Source organism: Patiria miniata, unplaced genomic scaffold, assembly GCF_015706575.1.
Source record: "Patiria miniata isolate m_02_andy unplaced genomic scaffold, ASM1570657v1 HiC_scaffold_3, whole genome shotgun sequence".
Taxonomy (NCBI): Eukaryota; Metazoa; Echinodermata; class Asteroidea; order Valvatida; family Asterinidae; genus Patiria; species Patiria miniata.
The window spans coordinates 2,473,591-2,497,450 of NW_024037069.1; the positions used below are offsets into that span (position 1 = coordinate 2,473,591).

General features: G+C 40.7%; 1 protein-coding gene across 1 annotated transcript; it reads left to right on the forward strand.

Annotated features, from left to right (window-relative positions):
* The first annotated feature begins 1,047 nt into the window (after window positions 1-1,047).
* On the forward strand, window positions 1,048-23,438 carry LOC119738177 (peroxisomal acyl-coenzyme A oxidase 1-like). The gene is made up of 15 exons (XM_038212926.1): window positions 1,048-1,135; window positions 3,867-4,087; window positions 5,599-5,758; window positions 6,468-6,622; window positions 7,900-8,007; window positions 9,743-9,862; window positions 10,943-11,058; window positions 12,142-12,311; window positions 14,352-14,514; window positions 15,767-15,957; window positions 16,448-16,612; window positions 17,690-17,795; window positions 20,191-20,408; window positions 22,140-22,275; window positions 23,349-23,438. Exons 2-15 carry the CDS (start codon window positions 3,901-3,903, stop codon window positions 23,409-23,411), a joined length of 2,058 nt encoding a protein of 685 aa, XP_038068854.1. The 5' UTR covers window positions 1,048-1,135; window positions 3,867-3,900; the 3' UTR covers window positions 23,412-23,438.
* The last annotated feature ends 422 nt before the right edge of the window (window positions 23,439-23,860 follow it).

Here is a 23,860-nt window from a genome sequence, read left to right on the forward strand (position 1 = left end):
ACCGATCAGTTTGAATATGCTTCATGAATTTCTGAATAAACGAGCACATTTTTAAACAGTATTTAATTACTATTCATAAATACCTCAGACAGTTTAGCTATTCCTATTGGTCGAGAGCCCGTCACGTGGCCGGTCTTAAACGGATGATAAAGACATGGCTAGCTGGTCTTAAACACTTTTCCAGTGTCACAATAAAATGTGGACTCCTAAAAATCCAGTGCCTCTTACCGTTTCATTGGTTGAACGTTCACAATCCTCACGTAGGCATGCGCAACACTACAAGCGAGTCAGAATTTTATAGTTCTAAATTCAAAACGCAACGCCCCAGGTGCGTTCTGCGTGACATCGCGCAGAACATGTTACGCGCGCGTCAATCTCCATAAAAGGGTTGTTTACATCTTACTCGCCAGCAGAACACTCCATTATTTTGCTAGAGGGATGTTTCAAAAAGCATGAAGTGAACTTGTTGAACAAAATCGGGATTTTTTGAACGAATTATTTGATATTTTTTACGGATAAGGTATTTATGAATGGGAATAAATATGTGCTCGGTCGGTATTTATCACTCTGTTTAATACCGCTTATAGTCTGGGTGCTGATAATTACCCTCGCCTCCGGCTCGGGTAATTATCAGCACCCAGACTCTAAGCGGTATTAAACGAGTGATAAAAACCTCCGGAGCACACATTTATTCCCTTATTATTTTTCGATGTGGTGGGGGGGGGGGGGGGGGGGGGGGGGGGGGGGTGGCGGGGGGGGGGATAGACAGAAGAGTGACGCAATAAAACCGAAAGCGGGTGCAATAATTTTGATTAGGAATAATTTAACCGGGCCATGTTTTTTTCTCAAGAGCATGAAGAGTGTGTCTAAATGTGTAGGTGCATAATATTCCGGGGGCGAGTCAGTCAGGGGGCAAGTCGGCGAGGGGGCGAGTTGGCGAGTCGGCTAGGAGCGAGTCGGCCAGGGGGCGAGCTTGTAAGGGGCGAGTCGGTTGGGGGCCGAGTCGGTCGGGGGCCCGAGTCGGTCAGGGGGCGAGTCGGTAAGGGGCGAGTCGGTAAGAGGCGAGTCGACCAGGGGCGAGTTGACCTGACACCAAACCATGCATGTGACGTCGGTGAGTGTGAAGGGGTTGCAGGTGAGGACGAGTTTCAATGTTTTCCTTGACTGACTGTTTTCATTTGATCAGCCTCAATATTGGTAACAATAAACATTTACCAAACATGCCAAATACTATAGACTGTTTGTGTTACCTTGCAGTGTAATAGTGGATCAATTGGTCATGTTTATAGAGCTAATGACAAGTTTGTTGCAACCTGACGCCATTTCACCGGTCATGCCGGTGACCGGTTGTGTACAAAACAAAGTCTAACCATGGAGCTATAGCTCCATGGTCTAACCATGGTCTAACTTTGTGCGCTTTCTTGCAATTTGCACAATCTTAAGAATGAGCGCGCATTCTTAAAAACGAGCGCGCATTCTTAAAAACGAGCGTGCATTCTTAAGAATGAGCACGCAATCTGAAGAATGAGCGCTCATTCTTAAGATTGCGTGGGAATATTACTTAGGCCTACTTGCGCAATTTTTGAATTTTGCGCAATCTTAACAAACACTGCACGGCATTATTATTACAATTTTAATTTATTATTTTAAATTAAACGTATTAGAGGTTAAAGGGGAAATAATCATATGATGAGACAAGCAAATGATCTATGCATCTGTACCTGTTGAACTATGATAATTTGAATTCAATTAAACAGTTAAAGCTGTTTTGTAATAACGGAGGACTGGAAACTAGTCTGGGAAGTGCTTTGATTAGTCTAGACAAGTTACAAGTCCCTCACCATACGTGTACGCATGCTGAGTGATCATTAGGAACACGTTAGCCTTTACGTTTTTGTTATCAGAATTCTTTCTACCAATGTCTCTTATTATTTTCCCCAATACGCATAATACTTTCATCTCTACCTTACATTGTTATATCTTTTCCCTAGTCAATTTACGTTGCCACAGTATAATTATTTAAGTACAGCCCAAGAATTAATCAGTGAACGAGGATGCAGCTAGACTCGCCAAGTGCAGCCGGTTCTCAGCATCGAAAAGATCGCTTCTCTTGTTGCGCATTCTTAAGAATGTGCGCTCAAACTGGAAGTGGAAGATTTTTTTTTTCGAAGATTGCGCACGGATCCAGTTAAGAGCACGGTGCTGTGTATATTACTAGACCGCTTGCAGACGCGTTCGATAATCGACGCGCGAAGGCGCGCGACGCCATGTTGTGGGACAAGCGCATATCTATCCATGCACATTTTGTCCCACAACATGGCGTCGCGCACCTTCGCGCGTCAATTATCGAACGCGTCTGCAAGCGGTCTATACATATCGTATGTACATTGACTGAAAGTGAAAACGACAAGAAACCGTATTCGTACTCCGTTGTGTCCGATGTAAACAACCAAGGTTTTATTCGTCTTTTCTCGGGAACGGTAAGATATTAGGTTGGTTTCCTTTGAACCAGATGTTTAGAATAGGCTAAGTAAACGATCCAAAAACATGAAATATTTGGGGAGTTCAGGACCTAGTACCCCATTAAGTTAAGTGCATTTTTATGTAGCCTTTGTTTTCTGTACTTTTTATTGTATGTTGACTGAATAAAACATATTGTTTTGTACAAACAATGTACATTGTACCATACTCTATTATGACACACACACACGTTACATACACATGTTTACCATTTTGAGTTCAGCTCATTCATAAAATTCGCAAAGTTAGTTGACCCACTTGTTTACACAGCAAATTCGTTCATGCAGATGAAAAAGTGTACAGAAACATATGAAAAAGGTTACGGCCATTACGCATAAACTTGAAACCAGCACATTTCAAAATTTCCGTCAATTTGCCAGTGAACATGGTGAATTCATCAAGTCTTTACATACACAAAACATCTAGTGTTTTGTCTAGATGAGATGTATTGTTTACAGTAGGCGTTGCCTGTAGATGTTCAAAGTCCACGGTGTGCAGGAATATTCATCAATTTGGATACTGTGCATTAAACACTTTTGCAAGCATGATACAGCAATGTACATTTATTTATTTATTTCCAATTTTTATTTATTTCCATTTAAATGTCCCCAAAATGACAACATTTAAACTGTGTAATGTACACAAAGCATGTACAAATGTACCGGTAGATTAAGATTTTTAAGGTCTAAATTAGGACATCTTGACTTACTGACTAAAAGTTATGATTAATGGGAATAAATGTGCTTCAATGGCTGGTTTTAAACAAGTCCGTTTGAGACTGGTTTGGGGCCTGGTCGCCGATAATGGCCCAAGCCAAATGTCTTTTCCCCAAACCGATCTTAAACATAGGCCCTACTTGTTTAAAACTGGCCAAGCACATATTATTAATTCACTTATTCATGAATATAATTATAATCTTACATTGTCAATGATTGTAGTACACACCAACATTTTGTAAGGTACCGGTTCACATGTACCGGTAGAAGTCAGGAAATGAAGTGAGCACAATTTACATGTAAATGATGTGAATTTGTGGAGTGTTGTGATCCTATGAAGTCCAACTCCTGTGCGATAGTACTGGATCGTGGGAATAATTGGAAGCCAGGCAAGCTGCTTGTGTTTTTGGGCAAGACACTTTACTACAATTGCCTCTCCACCTACACTGTACATTTAGGAGTATAGATGGGAACCTGTGTGGGTAGAGGCCAGATTGTGCTGATCTGCTGCAGAAAACTTTTCTCATGGCCAAGTGAACAACAGTAATAACTGCAAAAACGCCCTAGATGTTAGTACCACATGATGAATATTAATTTATTATTATTATATTTGTCTTGTCACCCACACAGGTTTTCAAGACTCCAGCTGCATGTCTAATTCGTCATGACCCATCAGGCACAGCATGATACCATGATTTCAGGTGCGGTCGGGGCTGACATCATCCCGCCGACCGTCAACCCCCTCCTACAACGAGAGAGAGACAGGGCCACGCTGACCAAGGACCTGGTCACTCAGATGACCTATATGATTGATGATGGCAAGGACAAGACGGCACGTAGACGCCATATTGGTAAGCCTATTATCTGGCCAGGTGTATGCCCCAATTTTTCTTTTTTTTATGTACATGAGTATATCAGAAAGTAATTTTATCGTAAGAGAAAATTTGTGTCTCATCCCCAAAAAATTTATCTAAGGAGTGAGACAAAGACGATTTTTCTTGAAATAATACTTTTTTTGGTGATTTAGAGGGCATTGTTTTAAAAAGTTTTTCCGTGGCAGTTTTGGAAATGTTCGGAATACCGGTGCCACTTTTGTGTTTACATGCACAATTACACATGAACAAAAAAGTGGTGATCTTTTATTTGATTTGCAATTAAACACAAATAATGAATGTTTATGAGTGCGATGGTAAGAATAATTTCATGAGGTGACAGCGGACTGTTCAATCGAATGGAACATTCTGTTTGTCACAGAATGAATTTGTTCTTTCCATTGAACTCATGTGAAAAACACATTATTTGTTTTATACAAAGCCTGAATTAAATCCTCGTCATCTGATTGGTCAGATCCACCCTGCAATGGAACTTCTATTTACCATGGAAAGTAACTGCAATTTAGCAGTGCAGCCGGGCCGTGCGTTTGAATAATCCAATGGGCAATTCCATGGTTACTCACGTTACATTTTTGATGTATTTTTGAGTTTCCTTGGGATGTAATTACCTTACTGAGAAGGTTTAATAGCTGTTACCCCGTGGTAGATAGAGTAGACCTAGACCTACCTAAGCACCAAAGATGACATCCAGAAAAATGTTTTATATACATGATAAACAAGACGTACAAAATCAGTTACTCACTTTACGATAATGTAACGTGAGTAACCGATTTTGTGCATCTTGTTTATCATACATAACACATTTTCTGGATGTCGTCTTTGGTGCTTAGGTAGGTCTAGGTCTACTCTATCTACCATGGGGATAACAGTTATTAAACCTTTTCAGTAAGGTAATTACAACCCAAGGAAACTCAAAAGTACATCAAAAATGTAACGCGAGTAACCGTGGAATTGCCCCAATGATGTAATCGACGATCCACCAATCAGATGATGGGGATTTATTCAGGCTTTGTATAATAAAATAAAGAAATTAAAGCTCATGTAGACTAAAGTTGCTACCCAAGGGACTGGCCACTATGAAACGTTGGCCACACTCAGTGCTAAGATTTAACATGTGTTCAATTACTGTGAGTGACCCAAACTGACTAAATAGGACAGGTGGCCGCATTGTGAGATTGACAAAGAAGCACATTTGATAAGTGTGGTTGGCACATCGGGCAGATAGCTAGAAATACTGCTGATACTGTTACATGTATGCAGAATTTACAGTGTATAGTTTTAGTACAACAAAAACCTGCACAGTATCAAAACTGCTGATAGAGCTGTTCAAGAATGGTCATGATTGTTAATTTTTGTTGGCACTTTTTATAATTTTCTTACAATCTTATCTCAAATTCAGTTCAGTGATCACCCTCTTTTTCAATTATCATGTTTATTAACATTGTTTTTATCTTTCTGCCCTTTTCCAGAATCCAGTCTGTTTTCAGACCCTCTTTTCAGCGAGCGAGACCGCTACATCCGGACCTCAGCAGAGACCTTCGACATCGGGGTCAAGCGTTCCATCCGACTGATTGACTTCAAGAAGGTTCACAACATCACGTTCTCAGAGACATGGGATTATGTCTACAGGTACAAATAAAAAATACAAGGGATCTTCATGCCTGTCAATCAAACAGTGCACATTGACCAATTCTTCTTATTATTTATTATTTTTGTTATTTCTGGTAATGAAACCAAGGATTCCTCAAAAGTGCCCCAGGCACTGTAGCTCGCAAGCCTGAAGAAACTTGTAGAGAGAAGACAATGAGTAGAAATTACAGTTTTAGTGGTGGAAAGAAGTCCCCAGAAGAATATTCTGGGGAAAACCCACGGAATCAGGCAGGGACTGAAAACCCAATCCACAGTTTGGTGCAGGCGAGATTCGAACCCGGGTCACAGCGGTGGAAAGCGAGGAAAGTACCGCTGCACCAACCTGAAATTTTATATGTCCCTTAAAGGGGACATTTGGTGCTTGTGTTCTTGGGCAAGGCACTTTACTACGATTGCCTCGCTTTTTACCAGAAGTATAAATGGGTGCCTGTGAAAGTAGAGACCACATTACGCCTATCATAAGCTGCTGCAGTGTCTCATTCCTGATGAACAAGGATAAAATTGTGACGATATTTTGATCACATTCTTATGGAATTTGCTCAGTCATGTCAGTGTAAGTGTACAAATTATAACAGTTATTAAGAGGGGTATTGTGAGCAGTAATTGTGAGTCCCAAAATTCTCTCATAAATATATTTGGAATAACCTCACAATTGATATGCTTCAAATTTAGTTATATTTTTCCCCAGAGCATTGACCAATGACGTGACTTTTGGGGTTCATGACCTGATGTTTGTGACCTTCATTGACAACCAAGGCACCGAAGAGCAGAAGGCGCGATGGTTGGGCAAAGCTAGGAACATGCAGATCATGGGAACGTATGCGCAGACAGAGTTAGGCCATGGTGAGTTGAGCAAGAGGTGATGTTGAGAAGTGTAGCGTTGATGGCTCTTGCTTCGGGGATTCATCCACAGCCAATTTCACAAAACTGAATCATGTTGAGATTATGACACATTTCATGAGAATTACACATAATGCGTGTTCCGCATCAAACTTCCTTGTAACTTGCAAGGTCTTCAACCAGTTTGCGTCAGCGGCCGTGATAACACGTACTGGCTGTTTTTTTTGCACAGGCACGGCTGACGGGTTAACATGTCAAGATTGCCTCGACTCACCTCCGGGTGACGTCTAAACATGCTAACCCCTCATGCTTTTTGTTACTCACACACAAAGTCCATGTAGTCTGTGGAAGTGGACCGTGTGTGGGCCGTTGTGCATGGCCTATTGTTACACAATTTATGCTAGAGTGCACAACTTGGAATATTGAAACATATGAGGTTTTGGCAAGAAATATCGTACAAACATTGAAATCACTCTTGCAAATCAGTATTTGTGGTGTTTGGCTGTGTATCAGAAGTTTTCTGGAAAAATTTATCTTTCGAAAATTTCGACATTTTTGGCCAAAAAAGAAACTGGCGCAAAGTGGTTAAGGGGGCGTACGTTACAGCATACATTTAAAAGGTACAGATAAGGCCAAAAAAAAAAGTCTCCGGTTTCTGGTATGCGCGCGCGTCGCCGTAGCCATGCGCGTCGGCAAAATGAAAAAGTTTTTTTTTCAATACAAGATGATGTCTCAAAACCGCCAAACTCACTGGTTTGACTAGAATCCTGCTGCTGCACAATTTTAACGTGTTTTTAGATGGGGTTATGATCGAGAATAAGCTTTATGTGGCCTCTCTGGACTCCCATATATTTACACTAAGTTTAGTCGGGCACCATTTGCAGTCATCAGCCGACATTTGAAGCAAAAAAAAAAAAAAAACAGGTAAAAAAAAAAAAAAAAGCCGCGTCGCCGCACCACTTTTGGGGCAAGCTCCATACCAGAAACCGGAGACTTTTTTTTTTGGCCTAAGAATTTAGTGGCTAATCTTGTTGGTATTTGAACCCATCAAGGTTACTACAAGAAATTTACAGTTCGGACAGTAACCAGTCACAAGTAACAGGGAAAACAGTTCATTTGAAGAGCTTTTGACTTGACTTAAGAGACTTGAAGACTTGTGATTGACTTGTGATTGACTTGTGAGGAATTTTGATAGACTCAACTACAAACATTGTAGGATATTAATAGTGAATATTACAAATATTAAAACATTTTTCTTGTGCTCATTTCTTGTCAAATAGGCACCTATATCCCGGGATTGGAGACCACCGCGACATACATTCCATCCACCGAGGACTTTGTCCTCAACTCTCCCACGCTGACATCAATGAAATGGTGGCCAGGAGCAAGTAGGTTTATAACACCATGAAACCCTTAAGTTATTTGATCGAGGGAGTATTCTTTTTTCCCTTGGCTTTGCCTCATATAATAGTATTGGCCTAAGACAGGTTTTGGATGTTGTTTCCCTTATATCGTGTCGGCCCAAATCCCTGGCAAGCACTGACGAGCTTTATTGGTGGAGGGTGATATCAATCAGCTGAATCAAATTTAGTCTTAGCAGCTATAGCACTTATACCTGTGAAATTCTGAATATACATGTACCTCATGCGTGCTATGGTCTCTGTGTGCGAATAAGAGACAGCTCCTTTTGACCACTTGACCAGATGGGACACACCACATGTGCATACTGGAATGAGCACGGATAGTGCGAAGTACGCAACTAATTTTATGCTGAAAGTGCACAAAGGCATAATGTCTTCGCGAGAGCGTCAGGCGTCTGGCGAGTTCGACTGTATAGTCTTCCAGTGGTCTCCCCCAACTCTTCCAATCTTACAGTTGAGAGGGTACTTATGCATGGAACCCAGTATCAAGCAAATGCATACCTTTGAGGTATGCTAATAATTCTTCTGGTCAAAAGTTCAAAAGTTTTTACGAGCAAAAGTTTCAAAAGCTGGATTTGATTCATCTTGTTGATATCTAGACTTGGACCGAGACTTTGCCTTAGGAATATAGACTAATTCAGGGACAAAAATTTTCTGAGGTGGTACCAGGCTCGCGCAAGTCACGCTCAGGTATTACGCTCACACTCCGGGCTCCTTTGACAAATAGGCTACCAAAGCATTCCCTTCTTGTCTTTAGGTAAGCGTGCCGCGTGTGTACGAGCATAATACAACTTAAAAATGGTGTCTAATTTTGTTCAGCGAGAGGCTAGTCTACAAAACAAACGTACATGTAGTCCATCAAAGGGGAATTCCTTTCCAACTGATTTGTTCATAAACCATAGAAATTAAATTTACTTTAAAGGGAATGTACATCATTGGGTTTTGGTGTAATTTTCGGAAATGAACTATATGAGGGGTTAGTATAATAGATCAAATATTATTACACTGACATGTTTGAAGTTTTGTGTTCGAAAATGCTGAAAAAAACAAGAAAAACAAAAATGTTCAAGTACATGTAGTCTGGTTTTCTGACTCCACTAAAGTTGAAATGGTTCAATTTATAGATGCCGGAAAATTGTAAGGTGAGGGAACCAGTCTAGCTGGCCTGCACCCGTTCATGTACATGTAACCAACAGCAAACAAAATTTGAAAACAAAACTGAAAAAAATGGTAAATTGGGAGCAGTAGTTGAAAAATGGTTAGGTTTTTCCAACGGTGGTCGGCCGACCACCGTTGGAAATGTATACAAAAATACCACTTTTCTTGAAAATGACTTCACACCTGGTGCCGTTATTTTACAGGATGCTTTACAATGTCATTTACCAACATGCTAGCATGGCTAGTAAGGTATTTCGTAAAAACTGGGTAGTTTTATTTTTCAATATTTTCAAATGTTGTATATTCCCTTTAAACTGAAGAGCATGTAAAAAAGAAACAGAGATTCTGGGACACAAAAAATGCCACTACAATGTATCTTGTTTGTACAGGAAAACTATTCTATGTCACAGCTAGAGTCGATTCACAACCGTGAAGTTGTTTCCCACAAGAGAACAAAAACAACATGATTAAGAAAAAAAACATAAAATGTGTAATGCTCGGTCGAAACAATTTTAAAAATTCAATGTGTTTTTATCCATTTCAGTGGGCAAAACTTCAACCCATGTCATCCTGATTGCACAGTTGATAATTGGAGGCAAGAATTATGGCCCACATGCCTTCATGGTGCAGCTGAGAAGTCTGAAGGATCACAGTGTGCTCCCAGGTATTGTTCTTTTCTAATATGTGAGGCATTTTGGCAAAATGAGATGGAATTTAGGGCCAATGATTTTCCGCGATCGCGGAAAACGGACGAAATTCGCGGAATCTGCTCCTCGAAACAGAAAACGGAATTTGAATCTGAAGAAAATAATTTCTGCAATTTTATTGATAAAAAACATAATTTCGTTAAATTTATTGAGTACAAAACGAATTATTGATGATTGATTGAACAGACGAGCCATACAACAAATGAGCAGTGTTTATATCACGATTTTGGGGGGACAAAAACGTTCAAGATCAGAGCAATAAATGTTGCGAGATCATTACCGTACTACGCGTAGTCATGGGAGTGACAGTCCCGACGCATGCCGTAGCTGTTGGTCAGCGCAACGGTGAAAATCATCACACTCACGGAACGCTCTCGCGGGTCTCTTTTGCTCCATCGGCAGGTTTATTTTTCTCTGTTCAATCAATCAACCATTCCTATAACACCTAACTTTGGCTCTATTGAAATGCATGTTGTGCTTAGGTCCAAAATCTACCGTGTGTTCTTATTCCTCCATGCGTAAACTATCCAATTTTGTCGCTAACGTTAGCCCGAAAACAAAATGGCGGACATGAATTTCGTTTCGGCCAGCTGATGTGTGTGACGTCATGGGATTGGCCTGTACGGCTATTGCATGTTTCTTGCGTGTGTGGCAGTGGCAGTGCAGTATACGACTTGACTGTGGTGAAGTTAAATACTATGTCTGTACATTGATCGGCCGTTGATAAAATAGAAATCTTTTTGGGGCAGTTTTCCCGCGCTCCAACCAAACGACTATTTCATTATCGTCTTGGAATTATTTACTGCCTTTTTATGTAATGAATAAATGTGAAACGGAATTTTTCAGCCTAAAACGGAATTCAGGATTTTTGAAAACGGAATTTGCACTTTTCTGAAATGGAAAATCATTGGCCCTAGGAACTGGGCACAGGTCTTGGTGGAGCAAAATGCAAAAAACGGAATGGGATGATTTTTCTTCCAAAAAGTTTTCCCTACATGTACTAGTTTTGACGATATTTTTGTTGTTACATTTTTTAGGCAGATCTGTTGGAGCCATCGGAGACAAGTGGAACTTTGGTGGAGTTGACAATGGCTACTTGTCTCTGGAGAATGTACGCATCCCCAGGAAGGATATGTTCATGAAATACTCCCAGGTATGTGGAAATATTCCTAAAATTAACGTGCATACATTGTAAAATGTTTAAATGGTGGTAACTGGGTTATTCTTGAGTACTTGTTTTGTTTCATTTGTACATGTAAATGTATGTCCACCAGTTACCAGAACTTTATATAGTCATGTTGAGTTTGTCACAGACATTGTTGACATACAGCAACACCAAACCGTCCTGTTCTTGTATGTGCAGGCCTACATCTGTTTCAAGGTGGCATTCGGCTAAAAAAAAGAGAGGATTCGTTCAGGTCTACCCAAATGGACTTTGTTTCAGACAGCCAGACTTTAAGGATTCATTTCTCTTTTCATGAATATTTGAGACAGTTTATCAATCCCATTTGGTTAAGAGCCCATCGGGTGGTTTTAAACCGTCTGTAAAACACCGCTGTGTTCTGCGCCACGTTGCGCAGTATGAGCTGCACGCGCACCTTAAAATGTTCATATTTTTTAGCACTACGCATGCGAGGCACGTACCATAGACATAGCCAGAGGGGTGTCTCACAAAACGTGAAGGACAATTGTTGAACAAAATTGGTTGGATTTTTGTACCAAAAGGTATTTTATGAATTGAAATAAATATCAGCAGGAGTCGTTATCCGTGTCCACGCCCCTAGCCGGTTTTAAACGAACTTCATTCTGGGCCCAATTTCACGGCGCTGCTTAACAGTTAGCAGAAAAGTTGTGCTTAACATAGCAGACAAATTTGCTAACCTCAAGCACTATTTCACGGCGTGGATGTGTCATGAAATAGACGGAGGCTCTGTCAGCAGAAAATTGTGTGCTTAGCAGCGCTGTGAAATTGGGCCCAGGCCCCTTGTCGGCTTTAAACGTACTTGCTGAACACCGGCCAAGCATATTTTTATTCGCTTATTTAACTATATTATTTTTCAACAACTATGGTGCAGTCCATCTTTTTTGTAGTCACTCCGAATGGTTTCCAGCATCAAACTTTCCATGTATCTAATAATTCGGACATTAGGAATAATTAAATTTGCTCGACGATGTATTGCCAGTCTGCCACTGGTATTTCAATCACATTTTCTGGCCTCATCTGTACGTATCTCAGGTGGCACCAGACGGTACCTACAGCAAGAAGGGTAACCCCAAGGTCATGTACACTACCATGATGGTGGTCAGACTCAAGATAGCCCAGGAGTGTTGGCAGTCCCTGGGCCGTGTCCTAACCACGGCGATCCGCTACAGCGCCGTCCGTAAGCAGGGCCCCGTAGATCAAGGGTGAGTTAAAGCTATAGTCCATCATTTGCAGCCATCCGAAAAAGTAACTGGCGTATTATTGTTGAAAGACATACTTGGTTGAAAGATAGTAAGTGGACTAAACTCCCTGTGAAATTAATCTTTCTGGCAAGCTATCATTTTGAAGTAATCAACAAAAGAAGGCCTTTCCAATGGAAAGTAGGAAAATTTAAATTAGTAGTTCGTTTTGTTATTCGGCGCAGCGCGCGCAAGCATTGGAACGGCGCACAGGCGTGCGCGGTTGCTATAATTCGTCGGATCAGTGCGCGACATCGCGTATAGCTGCAATTCAAAACAATTCAAAACATGATGCAGCAACTTTTGATTTGAAATTGAGATCCTAGAATGCTGTTTTTCTCGGAATATACAGCTGAAGCTGAGCTGAAACTTCATCAGGTTAGTTGTTCAGTATCCTTCATTAGATTTTGAACACTTTTGTTGCTTCAAATGAACAAAATGCACAAATTACAAATGATGGACTATATCTTTAATACAAAGTATGGCGGGCCATCTCTGTCAGAAATAGTCACTTCAGAAATAAAGTCTCACTGTGGTAAAATGTGTTTACTTAATCAAATTTGTCTTTTACTATATCATTGTATATAGAAATTTTTTTTCTTGAACCAACGGAATTGAATTCTCTACAGACTGCACCAATTTGGCTGTAAAGTATGTTTCACACAAAGTGATATTTAATTGCACCATTCATTGAAAAGTAGTAAATAAAATTGCACGGAAGTATATTTCAAAGTGTTTCAGTTTTTGTGTATTTACATGTATCTTGCCAACTCGACGTTCAAGCCATTCAGGTGCCAGTCTTGATAAAGTCACACATATATTGTTTTTGTCCAAAATATTACTTCAAATACATTTGCTCTCATTGTTGTGGGACCTGGTTTTCCACAGCTCCAGTTTGGGGGAAATTCTCACTGACAGACAGTATTGTCAATCTTGGTCATTCTTGGTCACAAGTAAATTGCATGTAGATCAGTCACTTATGACCCAACTCACTTAATAGAATCGCAACATGTAGTTGTTAGAAGTAAGGCTTATTAACAAGTCTTGCACAATAAAACTGAATAGTCAACGTTTCATCTATGAAATGTCTGCAGTTACATGTATGACTGTTATGGGCTCCGCGCACCAGTACCCCCTCAATGGCAAGAAAAGAAGAGTTGGGAGAGACCACTAGCTGGAAGAGTCATTCGAACGCATAGCCGACAACGCCTGATGCACATGTTAAAGATATAGTCCATCATTTGTAATTTGTGCATTTTGTTCGTTTGAAGCAACAAAAGTGTTCAAAATCTAATGAAGGATACTGAACAACAAACCTGATGAAGTTTCAGCTCAGCTTCAGCTGTATATTTCGAGAAAAAAAGCATTCTAGGATCTCAATTTCAAATCAAAAGTTGCTGAATCATGTTTTGAATTGGGCCTGAATTCAGCGTCCGAGACGCGTTCTCACTGAGCCGATTGCAGCTACGCAATGTCGCGCACTGACCAGACGAATTATAGCAACCACGCGTGTGTGTGCGTCGTGCCAATGCTTGCGCGTGCTTCACCGAATAACAAACGAACTACTAATGTAAATTTTCCTACGGCGCGTCTTAGGAAAGGCCTTCCTTCGTTGATTACTTCTAAATGACAGCTTGCCAGAAAGAATAATTTCACAGGGAGTTTATAATCCCCTTACTATCCTTCAACCAAGTATGTTTTTCAACAATAAGTACGCCAGTTGCTTTTCGGATGGCTGCAAATGATGGACTAAAGCTTTAAGATGCTTTGGCTTTGTGAACATTCAAAACAAACAAGTCGTGCATACATCGAGCTATACACGCGTCAACCAGTACACTTGCACCCTCTTTTATTCTCGCACATATATCTGTATATTGCCCATATCAAAATAAAGACCTAAGTATGCTCTTCTGACTGCATATGTGAAAAGTTGTCAAAAAAAATATATTGTTAAGATTCACTTTGTAGGATCACAATTAACGTTGTACATTAATTTTGTTTCAGGGGCCCTGAGGTAGTGATTCTGGACTATCAGACCCAACAAGAGAAGCTCTTCCCAGGTCTGGCCACGGCCTACGCCTTCAATGCCGTCGGCAAACGGCTCCAGGAGGTCTTCAACAAAGTCCAGGCAGACATTGAGAAAGAGGACTTCAGCAGTTTGCCTGAGGTAGGCAATAGCTGAAACTAGAATTGCAATTTGTCTTCTTTTGTGCAAAGTCAGTGTTGTTCAAACAACTTAGGAGAAAAGGAAAATCACAAACCTGCTTGGGATGGACTCAAACCCATGTCCATCTGCTTAGTAATGCAGATGTCCTAACCAGTCAACCACTGGAGTTGCCTTAGTGGATGAGCCGGTTCGAAGCTGACATAGCAGTGGGTATTGGTATCGATAATGATGAAATTATCATACCTTAACAGGACACACGTAATGTCATTTCTACTAGAACCTTTCTTTAACTCTAATTACATGTTTAACCTGCCATGGTATTTTGGCTAGAAATAGTTAGACACACGTAATGTTATTTATAAGACACACACAATGTCATTTCTACTAGAACCTTTTCTCAACACTAACCTGCTGTGGTATTTTGGCTAGAAATAGGAAACATGTAGTGTCATTAGATAGGACATACATGTACATAATATCATTTCTACTAGAACCTTTCTTCAGCCCTAACCTGTCATGGTAGTTTGGCTGGAAACTTCTGCTAAATGCAACAGCATTTTCTGACCTGTTGAAATTTGTTGCGCCTGGCAGAATTAGGCTTAGGGCTGTTCATTTTCAAATAATTCAATATTTGATTATTCATTTGACCGAATATTTGAATATTTGAAACTCACCGATCAAGTTTTACAATGTGCCAGCTGCAACTGCATGCCGTGCTGCTAACAACTTGCACACAACACGCATTGGTTAAAATTTGCATGCAGCGATCGCAATTATGGGCCGCTGGAGTGATTTACAGTATAGATAACCAGATAACTGTCAATGCAAGGCCTTTAACCTGCCAAAAGGATGGGAACAATGAACCGCTGTCGACAAAAAAGTAACCTCAAAAAAAATGTGGCATGTGAATAAAGCGCTACAAAGTTATGATTATAATAACATAAGAGTTGTGTGTGTACGTGCATATTTTTTTTTTTAGTTAAATAATTGAACCGTCAAAAAGCTACTAGAGTTCGGTTGATGATTGAATATTTGAATACTCGGTATACACCTGGCACAAAAAGAAACTAAGCAGTTTTTATAATCATAGTTGTTTGCAACACACAATTGAATGCAATGATGCAGGCCTCGCATTTTGTACCAGGTGTATTCAGGACAGCCCTTATTAGGCTCAATAATTGGTTGAGGCTGTTCTCTCGCTAGCCAAGAGTTAACAATCTTTACTTTCTCTCTACAAATGTTGACCTCACAGCTTCATGCCCTGACCTGCGGCCTGAAGGCTTTCACCACTGGCACCGCCGTGCGCTTCGTTGACACGGCCCGCTTTGCTTGCGGTGGGCACGGCTTTCTGCTCAGTTCCGGTCTGCCGTACAGCTATTCGCGACTGTCGGCTGGCTGCACCTACGAGGGGGAAAACACCGTCATGATGCTTCAAGTGGCAAGGTATTGCTGTCCCACACTGCCTTATGCCTCATGAATATTTATGGACCAATCTAATAATGTCATTGGTCGATATTGGTCACACGGTTGCTGTTATTTGTCGGTTTAGTGCGCGACATCGCGTAGCTGCAATCGGTTGAATGAGAATGTGTCCCGGATGCTGATTTCGGGCGCAATTCAAAACATATCACTCGGTAACTTTCAATTGAAATTGAGATCCTAGAATATAGTTTTCTGGGAATATACAGCATTCACTGAGCTAAAAATTTATCAGGTTAGTTGTTTAGCACTCACCTTTAGATTTTGAGCACTTTTGTTGCTTCAAACGAAACAAATGCTCAAATGCAAATGACAAGTGAACTACCCAACCTTTAATCAGGTGTATGCTAAAATATAAAAATAGTAATTCAGTTTGGGGTTCCACAACCCAAAATTCAGACCAACCGTGTTTAAATGTATACCTGTTTCCCTCTGGTCATTGTCATACATGTAGGTACTTGCTCAAGAGTGCCTATGCTGCCCAGAATGGAGGCAGCTTAGCATCATCAGTAGCCTATCTGGCTGAGGATACCAGCGGGCAAACATGGCCAGCACAGACAGAGACAGATGTGGTGAACAGTGATTTGCTCTACAAAGCGTACCAGCACCGAGCCTATCGGTAAATGTTGGGCCTTGCTTTAACACCAGTATTTCATTGTATTACATTGTGTTTATTCCCTGATATGTCCTTAAAATTCACATAGTGCTGGGTGTGGGTGTGCATCAGAACCAGGGACCTGAGTACACGACCACTGATGTCAGGAACCGGTTCCAGATTATGGGCATTGGGTACCCATAACCACCTTTACAAATTTGAGTAACTTTTCAGACAATGAACAAAAAGGTTTTAAATGCTTCTTGTTGGGAATTATCAAATTGAAACCAGGCTGAATGGAAAACAAAAACAGACTTCATGTTTAGTTGTATTTTAACAAGTGACGGGCGACCCTCGCGAAAGTTGCAGTTTACAGGGTAAAGCTATGAAGCCCTTCAGACAATTTTTTTGGATTTGAATATTGAGGTTCTGGTTTCTTTTAGGGGTACCCGTGTTTTACTTCTATTGGGTGTCCCGTTGCTGCGTACCACAGCGCTGGGGAGGTTTAGGGTGGTAGAGGGAGTGAGTGGCAGGGTGGTGTTGGTTTGGACAGGGACTATAACTGTTTACTGCCAGTGATTGGTTTTTCATCATATAAAACTGTCGTTAGTCAGTTTTGCAAGGTTTTGTGGTTTAAGCTGATTCCCCTATTTCCAACATGTACAAATTCTTATCGATGACAACGTTGTTGGAAAAGCTCAGGTATTAGCTGTATGCTACTGCCAAACCTGGTTCACCATAGCGCGAAGCCAAGACTCCCAGTCACTTTAACAGGCATGCCACTTTTCCTCGGAACCACTGATTTCCACATTTTTGGTTTGGAATGTCCTCGTTTTTCCTAAATTCCCAGTTGCATGCCTGTTAATTCTTGTTGCCAGTAGTAGTTTACTTTTTGCGTTGCGTAACTTCAGCTGCCAATAATAATAATAATAATAATAAAAGGAATGCCAGGCTAGTACAAAGTAATAGACTACAGAGCTGATACAACAGCGTCCTGACATGAAACAGAGATGATACATGTATTTGAGACAATAAACCAGCTAATTATCTTCATGTTTCTCCTTTAAATCTCCCCACATTATTCTCCTCCTATGTGTACAGTCTGGTCAACCAAGTTGGTCAGCGTATGGCACAGCTGATGGGCCAGGGGCAGTCGCAGGGTGTGGCCTGGAACAACTCCACAGTAGACTTGGTGCGCGCTGCCAAGGTAAAGACTATTTTGTTGTTGTTGCATGTTTTGGGGTGTTGAAAATTCTCCAACTAAACGTGGCTGCTTGAACAACTCGGGCTGTGCATTTTCGAATAATTTAATATTAAATTCGGGCTTTCACAATGCAGTGCGCAGTTTGCCACGGAGAGTTCATTTTTCCCAATGTATTGCGGGAGATGGTTGACAATTCGCAGGACGGGATATTTGAAATTGTTTTTGTTTTTTCGGTCAGTCGTTTCGTAAGCTCATGATGAGAGTGTATGTTTGCCCTTTTTTTTGCCAGTGCAAAAAGCGACCACAAAAGAATGTTAAGATTCTCCATTGCGATGCAGTCATGACTTGACGAAACCATTGAGCTTTAGCTAACAATAGTTTGTGAATCTCATGCCTTGCAAGTTTGAATAAAAGTTATGCTTCAAATGTCAAAATAGCTTTTAAAGAGAAAAAAAAAATGTTATGGGATAGCAGCACAGGATCCAGTTGGAGGAAGAAAGATAAAGAACCAGCCAAGTTCAGTAATCAATTGTAAATGCCAGCCAAAAATAAAGCGGATAAGCCACTTGCGTGTTAGATTTGAATAAAATCTGGAACGCTGACTTAATACAATGCTTTGCACGTTTTAACCTAGCATTCTCCCGACCAAAGAGACTGTTACTATATCACGTGATTCGGGGCAAGCCTTATGCTAGCAACCCCCAGCTCCGGCATGGTCTGGTGTTTTTGTGCCATTCTCACCCATTGTGAACGATGTATTGGTGCTGAGCGTCTCTTACGTAACTATGCAAGAGCTTGCCCCGAATCATGTGATTAGCAACAGTGTCTTTGGTCTGGAGAATTCACAGTTAAAATGTGCCAAGCATTCTGAGCAAGTCATTGTACCCGACGTTTTTCAAATGTAAATCCCAAAGGGTATAGGTTACACGCAAATGGCTTATTGGAACTCAATTGTGTATAATGACCCAGCCAAAATGGCAAAGTATCAACATACATACATACATAGATACACGTAGATCTTCAATCCTTCGGATTTCTGTGTTCCCTTTGATAACACAATTTTATAATTATGCTATCAATGATTTCTTGGATTAAGAAACATTTTCACAAAGTGAAAATGTCATTTATGTTCTAAAGATCAAATAACCATGCCAAGCATGCGCCATGATGAATGGCGCCATGTACATGGGTATTGTCATGTCTTACTGGTGTACATTTACATGTGAATATCAGGTGAATTTCTGGCCAAATTAGACGTCTCGGCTTCAGGCAAATACTTCGTGCAAAATATATTAGAAAATGCCCCTGGACTTAACTTAATTTGTTCTAGGCCAATGACAATACAGTTTTCAAGACAAAGGTACAAATGTACAACAATATTATTTATATCAGGCTGACTTGATTCACAAGAAATACATTTTATGGCACCATCTTAATTTCTCTTTTGTCAAATTATTCTTCGCTTACCGAAGCAAATTTCATGCCGCTCGAAGCTGCCATTTGTGGTTATTGACAAAAGTGCGCGTATACCCTGCTGCGCGCTGTGTAATCATGTGACAGTACTGCGCGCTACGCTCTGTGACAACTTAGAGTTTCTACACTCTTGATTGTGCAAAAACCAGTGAAATTTGTTTAAAGCTATAGTCCATCATTTGTAATTAGTGCATTTTGTTCGTTTGAAGCAACAAAAGTATTCAAAATCTAATAAAGGATACTGAGCAACTAACTTGATGAAGTTTCAGCTAAGCTTCAGCTGTACATTCCGAGAAAAACAGCATTCTAAGATCTCAATTTTAAATCAAAAGTTACTTAATCATGTTTTGAATTGTTTTGTAATTGCAGCTATACGCGGCGTCGCGCACTGATCCGACGAATTATAACAACTGCGCGCACGTGTGCGTCATTCCAATACTTGTGCGCGCTGCGCTGAATAACAAAACGAACTACTAATTTAAATTTTCCTACGGTGCTTCTTAAGAATCACCGTTGGAAATGCCTTCTTTCGTTGATTACTTCAAAATGACAGCTTCCCAGAAAGAATAATTTCACAGGGAGTTTAGTTCCCTTACTATCTTTCAACCAAGTTTGTTTTTCAACAGTAATTACGCCAGTTACTTTTCGGATGGCTGCAAATGATGGACTTTAGCTTTAAATGCCCAGATGAGGACAATATCAAAAACAATAATTGTCCTCGTCCGGGTACTTTTACTGACATACTACTGCAGTTGTCGGAGTACTTTTTGGGAAAGCATGCAATACGCTGATTTATTTTTACCACCGAGAGCCTGATATAAATAATAATATGTTACACTTGGTGTCTGTCTTTGTCTGAATGCTCTTTCTTCAGAACCCACTGTGGTCTCATAATATATATTTTTGCTTTTGCCTCTATCTCCAGGCCCACATGCAGTTCTACACCATGGCCACCGTCTTTGATGTCATCAAGCCCTTAGCCGTAGACCCAGCCATCCAGTCCATACTACAGACCCTGAGCTGCCTGTATGCTATCTACATGATGGATCAGAGCATTGGAGACTTCCTAGAGGATGGGTACATGAACGCTGAGCAGGCACAGATGGTACATGGGCAGTACCTGGCACTCCTAAATGCTGTCAGGTAAGGCAGGAAACATAGCATTGTTTTGTATAATTTTATTAGGTGGCATGGCTGGCTAGTGCGTAAAGGGCTCGTCTCGTACCACTGTGACCCTGGTTTGTTCCCAGCTAGGACCACATGTGAGTAGAGTTGCAACCTCGACCCCAGGGTGTCGAGCAGTACGTGCCCATCACTACCGGCTCTCTCACCCTGGTATTGGATCGTTTGCATGTGCAAGATTTTTGAACACGTATGCAAATGAGGAATAGTCTGGTGCCTGCTTGTGCGTTACATTTGCGTTTGTTTTTGTATGCGGTGTCTGGGGTAAAAGCAGAGTCAATTTGTCGCAGCGCGAGCATGGCGTGAGTTACGAAAAACACGATTTATTTAATTAAATTGTTACGATCTTACCGAGACAACATGAAGTATCACATTTCATATTAATATGAACAAATTGGGAAGGAAATGAGTATTTTCGAGAAGGCGTGGACGAATAATCGCGAAAACACGTACTGCACGTTGTGAATAACAGCACAAAGTACACGACAAAAATCCATTACTAGCCAATTGCTGTATCGAATCAGGATGCAGGAAGAAAGTTTCCTATCCAGGGTTTACTATTGGAAACTAGGTTGGAAATAAAGTAAGCACTGGGGACGAGGTTGGTAGAGTTATGCTTTGGTTCCCTCCTGTGCCATGAGACTTTTTCTCCGGGCCCTCTGGTTTTCCTCCCTCCGAAAATGTCCAACACCTTCGATCTCTGGCTGAGCTCCGTGGTCATATATGGGTCGTATGGCTGGCTGCTTCTTTACATGCCAACGACTCAACCACATTGTAGCCGCATCCTTCGCAATTCAGCTTCTCAGCTGCGGATAAGGATGATTAGCCTCCCAAATTATTATTATTATCTCACAGTCACACGGTCACATCTTCAGTTCTGTCCATTTCTTGTGTTACCTACATGTAATTACTCTATTGAATATTCCTTTCCTACTGCATGACATTACAACTTAAACCAGTTAGGGGCTGGTCATCGATAATTATTCAAGCCTTCCCCTTATTGGCAGTTTGGCCCCTAAGGCCAAAAAAAACCAAGTCTCCGGTTTCTGGTATGCGCGCGCGTCGCTGTAGCCATGCGCGTCGGCAAAATGAAGAAATTTTTTTTCCAATAAAAGATGATGTCTCAAAACCGCCAAACTCACTGGTTTGACTGGAATCCTGCTGCTGCACAATTTTAACGTGTTTTTAGATGGGGTTATGATCGAGAATAAGCTTTTTGTGGCCTCTCTGGACTCCCATATATTAGCACTAAGTTTAATCGGGCACCATTTGCAGTCATCAGCCAACATTTGAAGCAAAAAAAAAACAGGTACAAAAAAAAAAGCCGTGTCGCCGCACCACTTTTTGAACAAGCTCCATACCAGAAACCGGAGACTTTTTTTTTTTTGGCCTAACTGGTGTTAAGCCTTAACTTTATAACTGCTCTGCCACACTGTCATCCCATAATAATTCTGCTTTGTACATGTTATACATCCTTATTAGGCCCAAGTGGTTCCTCAGTAGCCATTTGTCTCTTTGCGATGGACCACCTGTGGGCAATTGTAAATAAAACTGACTGCACTGTAGGGAGCAATGATGGGCATTACGGTACTGTAATGTGTGTTGCCAAGTAGATCCCCTGCCTGCCTGGCTGGTCGCAATTGTTTTTTTACACTTTTTGAATCAAGTATATTGGTTATCTGTTTTTCTCAGGCCTGAAGCTGTGCCTTTGGTGGATGCCTTTGACTTCTCTGACCTGACTGTACACTCAGTGCTGGGGTGCTATGATGGTAACGTGTATGAGAGACTGTATGAGCATGCCCTGAGAGACCCCAAGAATAAGACGGAGGTAAGTCTATAAGTCTAAGATGTACACTTTAAAGGTAGAATGGACCCATTTGTCAGTTAAGAATTGCTGTTTCTTTGTTTGAAGCAACCAAAGTGCTCAAAATCTAAAGGTGGGTACTTCACTACTAACTTGATGAAGGTTTAGGTCTGTGAACGCTGTACATTTTGAGAATACACAATTTTCTGGATCTTGGTTTCAATTCAAAAGTTGCTGAGTCACATTTTGAATTGTGTTGTCTCGTGACAAAGTCCTGATTGTTAAGTTAAGTGATGTCACACACTGAACCGACAAATAACAGTAACTGCGTGTGCATCGTGTCAATGCTCCAAATAATTTCACAGGGAGTTTAGTGTCATTACTATCTTTAAACCAAGTACATTAAGTGAGCTTTTTAACTATAATTTGGTGGGTTACCCTTTGGATAGCTGCAAACGGTCCACTCTACCTTAATAATGAGGCTGGCTGGTTGGCTAGCTAGCTTGCTGTGGAATGAGCCCTTGCTGATCCGAGAGAGACGAATTTGTTTTCTGTGTTTTTTTTGTTTTTTTTCAAAGTATTTTTTAACCTGCCGTTGCAAACTTACATTCTGTGCCAAGTTGTCCTTTCAGTCAAAATCAATCAAGTGGCTGTTTTCAACAGTTAAGAACTCCCAGCAGGATAAAAACAGGATTCACTAGCTCTGACTTTTTCTGTAACTTGATACAGCTTTGCTTTGACTGGGGTTGATTGATAAGACAGCTGTGTTTTCCAGTGTACCTGCTTTTGTCTGTTGACTGAATTTGACGAGTCAGAGTGCATCCCTGAAATATGATGTGATTGTTGGTGATTAGCCTGTGTAAAAGGCATGGCAGGGAATAGGATTGATTTTTTGACTGTCTGTGACTGTTCAAACAGCAGGAGGGTTAAAGATCTTTCTTTTCCAAGACCCTCATTGAACAACCTGATTACTTTGGTTATAATATTGTAGCGTGTGATCGCTGCCATCATTATTTGCAAGATAACTAGGGCGTTTGTATACCATACACTCCCATCTGTGCACTAGGTAATCAGACCTTTTTGCCTTTATCGTCTAGATTCACGAGACCTACTACAAGTACCTGAGGCCATTGCTGACCGAGCACCAGTCTAAACTGTAACCGGAATCGGCCGGCAGACAACCAGCGTACAAATTGAAGGTCCACAGTTAACCCTTTAGCCCTTGTACTGCCCCAAACCGCCCTGCCTGTTACTCCTCATTACCGCCCAAAACCGCCCCATGAATTCATGGAGGAGTAATTACAATGTTATACATTTCATACAAGTGCTAATGGTTCAATAAAACGACTACCAAAGTTTCATAAATGATGCATATCAATCCAATTTAGTTAAAACAACATCCAAATTGCACCAAATTTTACAACGAAGTTTTGTTTTTATTTATGAACAAATTATATTTTTGAATAAGTACCTTAAATTTGCGCTAACTAATTATTACTTTTTTTTTTATAATTCTAATGAATGGCATATCAAGAAGTTGGTAATCGGAATTTATTTTGTAAGGACTACCTCAAATCCTTGGGAATTCAAATTGTTTTTGTTTTAATAT

Excerpts from the sequence above, each read along its gene's own strand:
- LOC119738177 (XM_038212926.1), top strand. The coding sequence starts at position 3,901 with ATGACCCATCAGGCACAGCATGATACCATGATTTCAGGTGCGGTCGGG. Across the intron at positions 6,623-7,899 it reads GCAGACAGAGTTAGGCCATG|GCACCTATATCCCGGGATTG; the intron begins GTGAGTTGAGCA and ends CTTGTCAAATAG. Across the intron at positions 14,515-15,766 it reads ACTTCAGCAGTTTGCCTGAG|CTTCATGCCCTGACCTGCGG; the intron begins GTAGGCAATAGC and ends TTGACCTCACAG.